Source organism: Poecile atricapillus, chromosome 22 (assembly GCF_030490865.1).
Source record: "Poecile atricapillus isolate bPoeAtr1 chromosome 22, bPoeAtr1.hap1, whole genome shotgun sequence".
NCBI lineage: Eukaryota > Metazoa > Chordata > Aves > Passeriformes > Paridae > Poecile > Poecile atricapillus.
In genome coordinates this window covers 5738577-5751963 of record NC_081270.1, presented here as the reverse complement: position 1 = coordinate 5751963, position 13387 = coordinate 5738577, and the positions used below count along the sequence as shown (strand labels likewise).

General features: G+C 45.4%; 1 protein-coding gene across 1 annotated transcript in view; it reads left to right on the top strand.

Moving 5' to 3' along the window:
- The first annotated feature begins 359 nt into the window (after window positions 1-359).
- DISP3 (dispatched RND transporter family member 3) overlaps window positions 360-13387 on the top strand; it is a 30846-nt gene continuing 17818 nt past the window's right edge. Inside the window, exon 1 of the mRNA XM_058855274.1 lies at window positions 360-391. Coding sequence (XP_058711257.1) covers window positions 374-391 — 18 coding nt within the window. The 5' untranslated portion in view covers window positions 360-373. The remainder of the gene's footprint in view (window positions 392-13387) is intronic.

Genomic DNA, 13387 nt, shown 5'->3' with positions numbered 1-13387 from the left:
AGCACACCCACTGCAGAGCAGGACACCCCAGACAGAGGCTGTTTCCTGCACTGAAATTAGGATTTCACAGATACCTCACCGTTTTTTCCTGTTTTTGAGTTCTCTCTGCTTGCTGGGAGAAGTGGTTTGGGGGACAAGGCTGGGATACTTTCCCTGCCATCTGCCTTAAAGGCAGCAGGCTTGAAAGTTGGCACAGTCACTTGCTGATCTTTGCCAAGCTCTGTTAATACAGAACAGCTTCTCCAGAATAGAAGGCAGCTCATGTTTCATAGTGCAGAAAGGGGAGAGGCCAGTGTGTTTAAAAGTGGTGGAAAGACACACTGGCAGTCATCTGATTCTTGAGCTTCTGCTGGCCTTGATTCTCTGCTGCTTTATGAGGGGAGATTTAAGGGTGAGCCTGATTTTTCTGCCTGGACTTGAAGGTGTGAATGCTGTTGCTTTTGGGGTCTGGTTCTGCAGCTGCATCTCACTTGCAGTCACTCAGTGAGGTCACTTTGGATGTTACTGGGAATCTTACCTGGGATAAGCTAATTTGGGCTTCAGGGCATCCCTTCTGATACTGCCACAGACTCCCCATCTTATTTCTGCATAGCAGAAATCTCTGACTTGAACAAAGAGGAATGTTCTGGGGGATCTTTAGTTTTACTCTGAGCTCACTGGGCTGATTTTGGGCTAGCATGTCAGAGGGTCTCTGTGTCACTCTCAAATGTGACACTGCTGCTCCTCATTTGGCAACTAGAGCTGAATGATGTTAGCTATAATTTGCTTGGTCTGTATTTAGCTTCTGTGAAAATCAGCAAAAGTAACAGATGAACTCCATCAGAGATGAAGCTTGACTGTGGAACCTTGCTTAATTCATTTGTGAACTTGCATATAATCCTATCCATTTCCCTAGAGCAATAAAGAATTGGATTTGATAGGTGTTTGCAAAGGGTTTATGCAGTCTCTGATACATGATGCACAAAGTGCTCTTTGCTCCTAGGGGGATGTTGGCTTATTTCTTGGCTCTGTGTTATACCCAGGAGCTGAGAATGAGCTGCTTTGAGCTGCATTAAAATAATTGGAGACAATTTGGAAAAAGCCCCCACAGAATAGCACCTAGCCCTTCTGGTGCTTGGGGTTCTGCTGCACATGCAGCACACTTGATTTCTTGAATCAAACAAGTTCTCTCTTTGTTCCTCCTTTTAACAAGGGAAATGAATTACTGAGGTAGATGGGGCTACAGACTCAGGTTTGAACTAGAGCCCAATGGGGCATTTTTAACATGTTTGGGAGATGCCTGAAGCAACCCTGACTCCTGCTTATAAATCAAACCTGGCCATTTGTCTTCATATTTCCACTGCCACCACTTTCCTTCCACCTCCTGCCTTGCACACCTTCCCACTTGCTCTCCAGCTAAAACTCAGGCACCAGGTTTAATCTCCAAGCCAGTTTTTATAGCTGAGTTGAAATGGGGAGAGCCCACAAGAGCATCAAAGTGACTCAGTAACACAATGGGCTCCAGTTAAACTGGGAGTCTGGACAATATGGACATCAACTTGTTTTTAAAGCTAAATTTATTTTGCCTGAAAGCTCAGACTAGCTCTTGGACCATGTGAAAGCTGCTCCTTCTGGTGCTTCCTGCCAACATTTGCAATTTCCAACCTCTGGGCATTCCAGGCTGGGCTTCTTCAGGACCCACAGAGCACCTGCCAGTGCCTTGGACTTGCCATCCAGACCGGACTGGACATCCAGAGCATCACTCTCTGGATGTGTTTCACTCAGTGGAGTGTCTCAGAATCTGATGTACATGCTGCAAGCCATTTCTTTCCACATCCAAGCTGAATTTTACATCCAAGGCCATCCCTTCTCTTTCTCCTCATCCTAAGGCTTGCACCTCAGCTCTGTCCCTTCACTCAGGGCTCAGAGATGTGCAGCTGAGCTGGCTCTGTGGTGGTTTTTGGTCCATTTCTGGTCTGTGGTGCCAATGTTCTTGTGCTCAGAGCGTGGCAGAAAAGCTGCAGCATCGTAGGGAGCTATAAAACACCAGTCTACAACAACTGAGAACAAGATATATCAGCAGGTAAATGTTTCATCCCCTGTGGCAGTGCTTACGCCAAAGAAGCAAAGCTTCATTCCTGTAAATCTGCTGTCTGGAGCCAATTCCTTGGTGCAGGTTTCCTCCCAGGAACTGCAGAGTTCATAGCTTGGGTTTGTGGCACAGGAAAGCATCTGGCCTTGTTTAGATGCCAATAACAGAGAGCTCTGCTGTAAGTAGCAGACAAATAAGATTTTGATGACGTTTCCTTTACAGACCTCTTGCAGTCCCTTGTATTTCTGATGTGTTGTGGGGGAGATAATTTCTTCTGGATACAAATCTTGGCTTATATGCAGCTAAATTCATTCCTGCATGTACACCAGCCTGCCTACCTGCTTGTTTATTTGGTTGTATTGTGGATCCTGATTTTACACTTCCATTTCTTTGGCTGATTTGGGAAGTGCCTGCAGTGATTTTCCTCTTGTACTCAGCCAACAGCCTGGTTTCCAGAGGGCCAGACACAGTTCCACATCCACACAGGGCTGCAGAGTGAGTCCCTTGAAAATCAGTTTACAAATGTTTTTGCTAAAAATAGCCTGTGTTTCCTTGTGAAGGGGAATCCCATTTTGAACAAGGCATGTTGTGAAAGGATGGAAGTCTCAAACTCCAAAATCTGAGAGCAGTTCAGAGCAGATGATGTGCTTTGCCTCAGGAAAGCTGGAAAAGCTACACAGTAGAGCCACAAATTATATTCTTTTCTTCATTTTGGTGTTTTAACTGCAGGACTTGGTCATTTGAGATGGCACAAGTAGCATCTCAGCCTGAGAACATCTGTCTGGAAATGTGGGATGCAGTAAGAAGCTGGGAACAATTGGCTGAAATTCTTTGAGCCTTCCAGGTGGCAGTTCCTGTCCCTTTGGGTTGGCTGGTTGTCACTCAGGAGCAGGTCCTGTGCAGCTCTTGTGGCTCCTGTGAATCCTCATCTTTGGTGGCAGAAGGGAATAAGGACAAGGGTGATGTTTGCCTCTTTCTGGACTGCTTCAGATCACAGAGCTCCAGTGTTACCACTGAAGATGAGCAGATCACACACACACAGGTCAAGGTGTGGTGAAAAGAAGAGAAAGTTTATTTTTCCTCCCAGGATTTATAGGTTTCTGACCACAGCCAGGGATTGGATGGTCAGGATAACACTTTCTCACTGCACTGGCCATGAGAGATGCCCATCACAAGACGTGGAACAGAAAGAATGTCCACATATCTATGTTTACAGTTACTGTCCTGGGAAAGTCCTTAGAAAACCATGTCAGCAAGCTCAGAAGCTGAGTTTTCAGGGTGACATCTCACCCTTTTTGGTTTAACAAAAAGAAAAGAAAAAAAGCAAAATGAACAAAGAAACTAGCAACATTATAAACAATCAAAAGGATAAATAACAGGAAAATACAATACTCCATACAATCAGAAGGCTGTAATTTCAGGGTGATACTCCAGGTCTGTGCTGGGAAGGGAGGAGAAGAGGGCAGAGAGGAGGGACATTCCTGCTGTCTCAGCTCAGTTCTGCTGGCCTAAATCTGTATCCTAGAGACGTGGCTTCACTGGCAGCTTCTGGGAGCTGCTGCAAGCAACATTTCCCTTGCACAGTGACTAACAGGAACCAGCTCATGGTGTCTCTTGTTTGTATTCGGAAGCATCCTGGACTTTTTCTGACATAAATGTGTCATTAAAGCCTGTTTGCTTATTCTGAGACCCTGCCCCCTCCTCTGCTAATGGTCTGCAGGACTGTGCTCATTGAGCTGTAGTAATATTTAATGTGAGTTTCTGCATGGCTGGTGCAGCTGGCAATAAGCTTTAACTCATTGTACTGGCAGGGGATCTGCTGACCTGCTGCTCAGGCACTGAGGCAGCTTGTCTTGTCTCCACATCTTCCCCTCAAGAAGCTTTCCTTCTATTCTGAAAAACCTTGTGCTTGCCCAGGTCCTGCTCTGGAGCAGTGAGCTGTGTGGCACTAGAGGCTCTACAGCCTCTGGATATCGCACATCTGCTTCCAGATTGCTCACTGATTCTTGGAAGATGAGAAATAGCAGTGCTAATTAATCTAATTCCACAAGCACTGGCTTTTCATAGGAGGAGAGCAGGTAGCTGCATCTGTCTGGGGGAGAGAGAGATGTGTGGGAGGTAAGAAAGACATACCTGCTCAGATCCTACTTTTCAGGCTGCTGAAAGCCAGCCAGCTAAAAGCTGCTGTGTGAGTCCCTCCTGATCCAGAAGCAAGTTTTCCATGGGTCATTCTAAAGAATGTTTTGCTGCAGTTATTCTCACTCAGTTGTAGTGGCTGTCAGGGATGAATTCCCCCCAGAATTCACCCTCACATTCTGAGAAACAGGAGGCTGTGTCTGTGCCACAGATGGAGCTGGGATGGTGCATGAGTATTTCAGTATTCCTGCTGCTCCCTCATTTTGGGAGAGTGCTACAGATCCCCCACTGTCGCTCTATTAAGGAACGGCTGGGAAGAGACGACACAGACTCTCTAGGAGTTACTCAGGAGAATTTTTTCTAGTTTATTGCTTCAGCTCTGTTTTATAGACTGATACGTAGAAAGTACAGAAAGGAAACTCTTATTGGTCAGTAAACTGCTACATCACCATCATTGGTCAGTGGGGCACAACACCCCCTGACTTTCTCTTGCAAAGAAAACAAGGGATAGAAAACAACACCTGCAAGGCTGTTTTCTGTCCCTGAGGATTGTTTTAATTCTTTCTCATGTTTTTCCAGACTACTTTCTTAGGTAAGACTGAGGAGCTATGCAGCCTGTAATTTGTACAGGCACTCTGGTTCAGATTTAGCATCCATACCCCACTCCTCTCGTGCTGGTGTGTGGAAAGCGCTGCTGAAGAAGTGAATGTGACTGAAATACCAGGGGAGCTGTGTCCTCACCCCAGATTGCAGCCTTACAGCCTTCCAAATCTGGCCCTTTCTGATGTCAGTAAATTGTATCAGTGAAAAATAAGACCTTTAGATCCATTACATGGAAATGGGTAGAACCTGGAGCGAGGCAGTGTGACCTGCATGACTCCACACGTGCAGATGGGACTTTGTGCCTGTTCCTCCTCTTTCTGGAAGGTCAGAGCACAAGGAGCAGAGCTGGCTAAGTGCACTCTTCAGGTGGAACACTTGAAACATTTTCTTTTAACCTCATTGTACTTTTTAAGTTGGAGTGGCAAGAGCTGTAGCTGAAGCAGCTGCCTGTGCTGTGGATGGCAGGAAGGTCTGGCAGCACAGGTTGGAATTCCTGCCTTACCTCTCAAATTGCTGCCCACAGAACCACAACCAGCAAAGCCTCCTCTGCTGCTTGAGCTGCTGAGAGAAACAGCTCAGGTGGAGGGTGAGGAAGAATTTTTCCTTCTCAGGGATGAATATTGTGGAGAGGAGCTTTTTAGGAGAGGGTGTTTTGGTCAGTCCCAGAAGTGGTTGCACACCTGCAGGGTATTGCTGGAGAACTGCACATGGATGAGGCTGCACAGGCAGCCCTGGTCTGTGTCCTTCCTCTCACTGCAAGGGATGGGTGTGGGGAGAGGGGTCAGGGTCTGCATGGGAATCCTGCAGCTGAGCACAGAGTGAGATCAGTGCTGGTTGTGAAAAACGAGGTTCACATAATTTTTATAGAATTTAAAAGTTTAATAAAAAAACAATTAGGAGAAAAAAATAAAGTATACAGATATGGGCGGATGTCTCTGCATTCACCTTACTAACAAAGGATTGTCCCTTAAAAACAGAACCCTTCTACATATCCATAAATTCTCATACATATTCATCCATTCTTCTTAGGATCTTTGGTGTTCTTCTGTTTAGTTTTCTCTTGCCCCCTTCCCAATAGATCAATCTTCTTGGCACCATCGAGATTTACATTCTCTGATACCAGAAATGCAATAAATTCCTCCCCCAGAGTTCTGGTCACTGCTGTCTTCATCTGGGTAAGAGAGTTTACAAATGCAGGAGTTCTCCAGCTATTTTTTTTTTTTTCTCCTCAATCTTTGGGTTATATAAACAAAAGCAGTTTTTATTTTAATACTATGCCATAGCCTAACATATATGTATTATACTACTATTGCTAAATTTCATCAATAACAGAAATAAAGACAAAATTTCTCATTCTTATACACATAACATTCATTTTAATATTTGCAAAAAGCCAACAATATAAAATGTATCTATAACACCGTGGTGAACGTAAACTGGGGAGACTGAGCATGGGTTAGAATAATAAATGACTGGTAGGCTCTGCCAGCAGGATCTGGCTTTCCTTTTCAGGGTGACAGTGATGTGTAAAGCTGGGGTGTATCTGTAAAACAGCAGCACACAAGCTTTGGGGATTATTCCATTGGCTTGGGAATTGATGATTCCCTCCTGTGATCTGCCATTCCTTCCTGGAGCGATTCCTGGTGGGATAGCAGGGCCCTGGTTTGTGGCAGCCATCCACATTTAATGATCTGTAAAAGCTTTGCTCTGAGCACAGGTGCTTAGGGGTAGGCAGTGGAGTGTGGGAATCCACATACCTTTGGGAATCTTCTTCCTTTGGGCCCTGGCAGGTGGGATCTGGATTTTGAAATGTGTCAAGGCACCCAGCTGAGCCAGAAACAATCCCTTTACTTAGCAGCAACAACTGGCTGGGGTTCAGACAAAATCACAGTCATTTTTGTAGTGTGAGGTAAGTCATGTCTGAAGCATATCAGAGCCTGTAGCTGCTTGGTACCTGTTTGCAGAAAGTGCCACATGCCTGAGTGACAGCAGCGCTTATCACCAGCACAAACAAGTAACGTGAGTTGTAAACATGGCACAGGGCTGCCAGGCACGTTTTGTGAGATTATAACCAAGACACTGCTTCTGACACCTACAATCATTAGTTACAATAACCAGAAGCAAATTATTTTATCAGGAAATTAACTTTCTTTGGCAGTGACAAGCATGTTAGCGAAGTGCTCAATCACTTCTGCAGCAATCCCAGGATGTCAGGGCACTAAATGTGCATGTAAATCTTGGTGACCTTTGCCTTTGAAAAGTGCCAATTCCAGTACTTTAAAGCATGTATTTTGGGGCAATTTATTGGGTTCTTTTTGGTAATGTAAATGGTGTGAATTTGGCTCTCAGTGTGGAGGTTGGATATCCCTCACCAGCATCAAGGTTATGTTGCACAGTGATGGTTGTTGCTATAAATTCACTCGAGAGAGTGTTAAAGTTTAATAAAGGGAAATTTTATTAATTATAGCAAGCAAGCAATAAGCAAAATACAGCGCTGGACAGCCGGAAAGCGATCCCTTGCTTTAATTAATAAATTAATTAATTATATTATATTATATTATTATATTATTATTATATTATGTTATGTTATGTTATGTTATGTTATGTTATGTTATATTATATTATATTATATTATATTATATTATATTATATTATATTATATTATATTATATTATATTATATTATATTATATTATATTATATTATATTATTAATAAATTAATAAATTAATAAATTAATAAATTATAATTGCTATAATTAATAAAACTTCCCTTTATTAAACTTTAACACTCTCTCGAGTGAATTTATAACAGTTGTGTTTGATGATACAGCTCAAATTATACTTGCAGAACACGGCAGAGTTTGTGGTTTGTTGCACACAGCCCCCATTTTTGCCCTCTTTCGCTATCTTGTGTGTCAAACTAGGCACCCAAAATAAATGTCTACGTCTTCCTTCATCTCCTGAGCTCCAGCATCTGTCAGATGCAGACTCCACCACCCCCTCCTTCCCCGAGATGCTGGGAGAAGATTCAGTTCAGCCCCGTTTGTTCAGCCCTCAGACTCTGTCGTGACAGGCAGTGTTAAAAAGCTCACGAGGAAATTAATAATTCTGCCTGTGAGGCAAGGCATGAGCGGCGTGCAGGAAATGAGGCATGAGGCCACACGCTGAATGATGAGGAGAGAACAGGGGGAATAACTGGATTTGGGGAGCGTCATCCATCGCTTGCACTGGTGGAAGGCAGAGTCCTTGCCTTGGACACTGAGCTTGGGAGCAAAACTACACTGCAGAGCATTAGGAAAGAGGGACAAATTAAGGATGCTGTGTTGGCCCTGAATTTGGCATTTCCTGACTGGTGAGTGCTCGACTTTGCAGCTAATATTTCCTCTCTGTTTTTGGCATGCAATTATGAGTAGATCTAATCAGTGTTTGTCAAAGCCTGGAACAACAGGCAGGTGCATGCAGAGACACAGAAGGCTGAGAGTGCTCTAAGCAGCCTTTGTCCAGTCTGAAAGCTGGTCAGGGATTGTGGAATCATTTAGGTTGGAAAAGATCATTGAATTTAATCTGTTAAGATCATGGATCCTTCTGTTTCCAGCTGCTCTTATCTTAGCCAGGGTGTGAAAGTTCCTGTCAGGTGGGAGAGGGGTGCAACAGTCAGCAGTGGAAGGGAACACCTCAGTAAGAGGTGAGGCTGCATGTGCCTGTGCTTGATTTCATAAAGCTTGAGATCTGATAATCCTCTTTCCTATATTCAGCCCTGCCTATTGTCTTGCTTTCTGTGGGCAAGTGGAATTATAGACTGTAGAGTTTTAATATATATATGTGTGTTTAAAATACTTCTGTTGAACTTTTTTTTTTCCCCCAGCAAACACATATTTATATAATTACACTGTAATTCCAACAGCTCTGTGCTGCTGGAGCATTCTGATATCATTCTGATCTACAAAGTGCCTGGGGTCAAGCAGTGTTTTTCTGCATCTTACTAAAGAATTTAAAGCAAGTGGAAAGGGAAATGCAAAGCACACAGAAAGAAAATAGATTAAAGCTTTGTTGTTGTGTTGTGCTTGCAGCTGGAAAGTGAAGCTGCTTAACTAATAATGGTGGAGCCAGCTCAGCCAGCAGATCAAACCAGTGCTTTTGAGCAGAATGTGCATCTCTGGGTTCATATCCCACTGAAACAGGTTCTGTCTGTGCTGTATCCCCAGGCACAGGTTCTGATCTGTGGCTGAATTAAGTCAATGTTTTGAGAAGTATTATAGGAGATTCAGGGTCCTGTGTCCATGGCCTGCTTTACTTTGCCAGGAGTGCAATACTCCAATTAGAGGAAAACCATGTCCAGTTCTCCCTATTGTTTTGTTTAACAATTCATGAAATGAAATTTACACTGGGAGAGGGACTCCATGCACTCGGTGATAGCTGTGTTGATAAGGGAGAACAGGGACCTGAGCAAACCCTTCTTGGCTGTGTTTTTAAATTAGACTTCTGGATTAATCTCAGTGATTCAAGTGTAGAGCGAGGCTGTGGTGCTGTGTCCTGGTGTCCCTGTGGAGCTCTGCTTTAGTGTGGTACATTAATGATGCCCTCCAGTTGTTCTACATGGCCAGAGCTGTGTGCAGCTCTGTGGCTTTCGGCAGGACCTGGATGTTCTTAGGATGATTTGGAAACACAAAAGCTATTTCTCTCCCTCTTATAAGGAACTTCATGTAGCTATCAAAGGGGGCTAAAGCTGCCTTTGGTAGAAACTCCAGGAGATTTCAGGAATATAAATAGGAACACAAAACTGCTGGTTCTGCTCTAAAAGCTCTGCCTGTGGGAGAAACCAGTGTGAAGTTTGATTATTTTGTCAATGAGAATCTCCTATATTACAAAAATTGTCTTTCCCTCCCTTCTAGTCTTGAGCTTTCTTTCATTTTTTCTTTCTAGCTTGCTGTTGCACAAGGCTTCCTTTTTCCTGTAGGAAGGAACAACTGGGTAATTGAAATGGAACACTAGTGAGGATTTTTTAATGTGAAAGTCAGCATTAATTAGTCAGGTCGGGTGTAATTAGCTTCCTCATCTGTCGCTGCTTCTCTCCAACTTGCCAGTGACTTTCTTCTATCCTAGATGTCACTGAAAAAGAACTGTCTTGTGGGAGCTGCATGGGTGTTTTTCCTGGTTGAGGTGCAAGGGAGTGACAATCCCTGTGGGGCTGTTGGGGTTTGAGCTGGATCCTGCCTGCAGGAAGCCTGTTTGCTTTGGAAACAGCAGAGGGAAGCCCAAGAAATCTTAATGCCTACCCAAACCAGCTGAATCAGTGCCTTCTCTCGAAAGAAACAGACCCAGGACTCCAAGGAGTGTTCTAATCCTCTGCCTCTTTCAACCAGGCACAGGCTAAGCTTGCACAGGAGTGAGGCAGAGCTTTAATGAAGGCTGCAGGATTAAGTTCTCTGTGTATATCCTGGAGCTGAAAAAGTAATTGGGCCCTGATTCAGTGCTGGGAGTCTCTGGATAGTATGAAAAGTGATGGAGGGAAAACAGGCCAGTCCCTAAGTAAAATTCAAGCAGAAAAAATGCATTTCAGTTCCCTTCTGGATGATTTGAGGGTTTATCTCCCCTGCCATTTCCATTTGCCATGTTTTAGGTTGGATAGGCTTTCATCCTGAGCCAGGCAGGATCTGAGGAAGGTGGCAAAGCCAGATGAGCCCCAAGGGCAATGCTAAGTGTGCCATGTCTGGCTTTGGAGCTGAACCAGCTCTGCTGCAGGGGGTTCAGATGGATGATGGATGGTTCAGATGGATGATGGATGGTTCAGATGGATGATGGATGGTTCAGTGGATGCAGGCGTGTGTGTACCCTGTGAGCAGAGGGAGCCTGGGGACAGCCCAGGGGCCACCCACCCTGCCCTTGCCTCTGTTCCAGATCAAGTCTTGATCCTTCCCTGACTCATATGAGTGTGTATAGGGGCTTCTCCAGAAATTTCTGTGCTGGAGTTCACACCAGTGCCAGAATTTGTGCCAGTCTGCAGCTAGAGTGTAACACATGTTGGTCACCAGACATTACAGGTTCCCATGTGTTACAAATTGGGGTTTGCTTCACCATGACAATTGATGGAAAAGTCAGAGGGAGATGCCTGAGATCTGATCACATCCTTAAGCTGAGGATTTAGCACTTGGTTAAGAAAGAAGATGGTGTGATCCCTTTTCTGCTGCCTTACTATTGTGTTGCTCTCTCTCATTTCCCTTTCTTGTCACATACAGGTTCTTCTGTCTCAGGATAAGAATCTTTTCCCTCCTTCTCTTCAGTAAAATGGGAAAGTATTATGGCTCTTAACCTCTCTTTCTAAAGAGAGAATTACAGAGAATGTGCTTGTTCAGATCTCACAGTGACTCCATTCTGTTGAAGGAGAGCCCAGGCCATGGGGAGAGAAGTTGGGGGTGCAGGGGAGGTCCCTGCAGGCACACACCAACCTGCCCAGGGGGGGATGGCTGAGATTTACACCTGGGTTCCTGCAGCATCAGTCCACAGCAATGTGACCTGGAGCTGTCCCTTAGAGGCTGAAGGGTCCCTGTCAGCTGAGTGAAGGACAGGGGTCACACACCAGGTGTGCTGGGGATGCCTGGCACAGGTGAGCAGTGTGGGGTGACAAGGTGCTGTGTTTGGGGGTGCCATGCCAGCAGCCTTTGGACACGTATCTTGTCATCTTGGATGGGATTATGGTTGTGTTTGGGAGTGTAGAGTGTGAGAGAGAAGGCAGGACTGTGGTAAGAATCCTCCAGGAGAGGATTAATTTGCAGATTCAGAGACTTGGGAAAGCTTCCTCCCTGTCATGACGCAAATCAGGCTTTGCAAGCAGCAGCACAAAAGTGCTTGGGTGTGTGTTCCCATGAAGCTGAGCAGCTCCTGCAGTCCAATGCCTGTCCTGGGCAGCAGCATTTTGACACTCTTGGCTTTGTCCCAGTGCAAAGGGCTCACACAGTGATCCATGTGTATTCAGGGAAGCTTTCAGGCACTCCTTGGTTGTTTAGGATTATGCATCCTAAATATTAATCTCAGTGGAGTCTAAAACCAGCTAGATTACTCCTAACCTTTCCAGAGGATTGAAGAGACACCACCCATCCTGTGTTTTCCTCTTGCTGTCTCAGCCCTTCATGTGAAGGGAGCAACAGCACAGAAGAGTTTTATGAGCTGACCTCTCTTCCCTATTTCTCAGCCTGCTGAGGGTTGAAGGTCTGGCAGGAGCGGGGCTGTGGCCAGCAGTGGTGCCTGTGTGTTCCTTTCCTGAGCTGCAGAAGGCTCACAGGTGCCCTCCTGCACTGTCTCCACAGTCCAGCTTGAGGTGGGAGAGTCCTACAGTACGAGCCGAGCCAGGGTGAGGGGCTGGGAGAGCCCCTGCTCTCACTCTGACAGGAAGGATGGGATATTTTGGGACAAGATCAGTTGCAGATTAAAGCCACTGATGAACATTCTTGCTTTCCTTGGTGTGGGCTGGAGCAGGGAGCAGGAGCTCGGAGGTTCCCTGTTCTCCACAGGTTCTGTGATGAGGGGAACCTCTGCCCAGATGTGCACAGATGCTGTCCAGACCAGGCTGAATCCCGTGGGAGCTGCTGTGGATCCTGTGAGCTCTCTGTGAGCAAATCCACTGGCATTGCTCAGACTGGCCAGAGCCAGAGAGGTTGCTGTGATCCTTGCTGTGATCCTTGCTGCTTTGCACCAATGCTCCTCTGCCAGAGAACATTTTTGTCACATTGCTTTCTCCTCTCAGTTCAAGTTCATGCAGCTCCTAGGCCTTCTGAGGATGTAGAGTTAAGAGGTATGGGCAATTTATCTTTCTGCTGACATGAGGCCAGTTAAAACTGAAACACTGGTTAGCAGCAAAGCTAGTAAATTTTTTCTGGCCTGTGTGTAAATTGCTTTCAACTCCCAGGGTCAGGTAACAAACTGAGCCTGTTTGTTCATTCATTCAGTGCCAAGGGCTTTGCTGCCTGGAGCCAGAAAAGGGAGGGACACTTTCAGGGTCAGGGTTTTGCTCTGAGGGACCACCACCAGTGGATCCCTGTGAGACACCCAGGGTAACTCTGGGAACCTGGGAGACCCTTGCTAAGGAGAGCACCTCCCAGGGATTATCCCTTTCTTTCCTGTCCAAGTCTGGGCTGATCAGGGAGGGTTTCCTCCTTCATTCCATGAAAGCAGTAACTGCATTTTCTTCCCGGTTGTTCTGTAGGAATGGGAAAAACACACTCCACTAACAATATCCTGCAGGAGTGGAAGGAAGGCAGGTTGTTCAGCCCTTTCCCTTCCCATGCTGTCAGTGGATATCCCATCAGGAACCAGAGCAGGGTCACAGTGACTTCTGGGAGGGGTTGATGTGTGCAGGTGTGGGTGTGTGCTCCTGGATCTGTGCACACACAAGCACACTTCATGGGAAAGATGAATACTGCTGTAAAGAGCTGGGGGAAATCATTAACAGTTCTAAGGAGAGGAAGATAATGCTCCCTTAGCATTTCGTATCATTCTGGTAGCATGAATTGGTCCTGGGTGTGAGAACCAGGTTAGCTGATTAAATGTTCCAGGTTAGCTGATTAAATGTTCCAGGTTAGC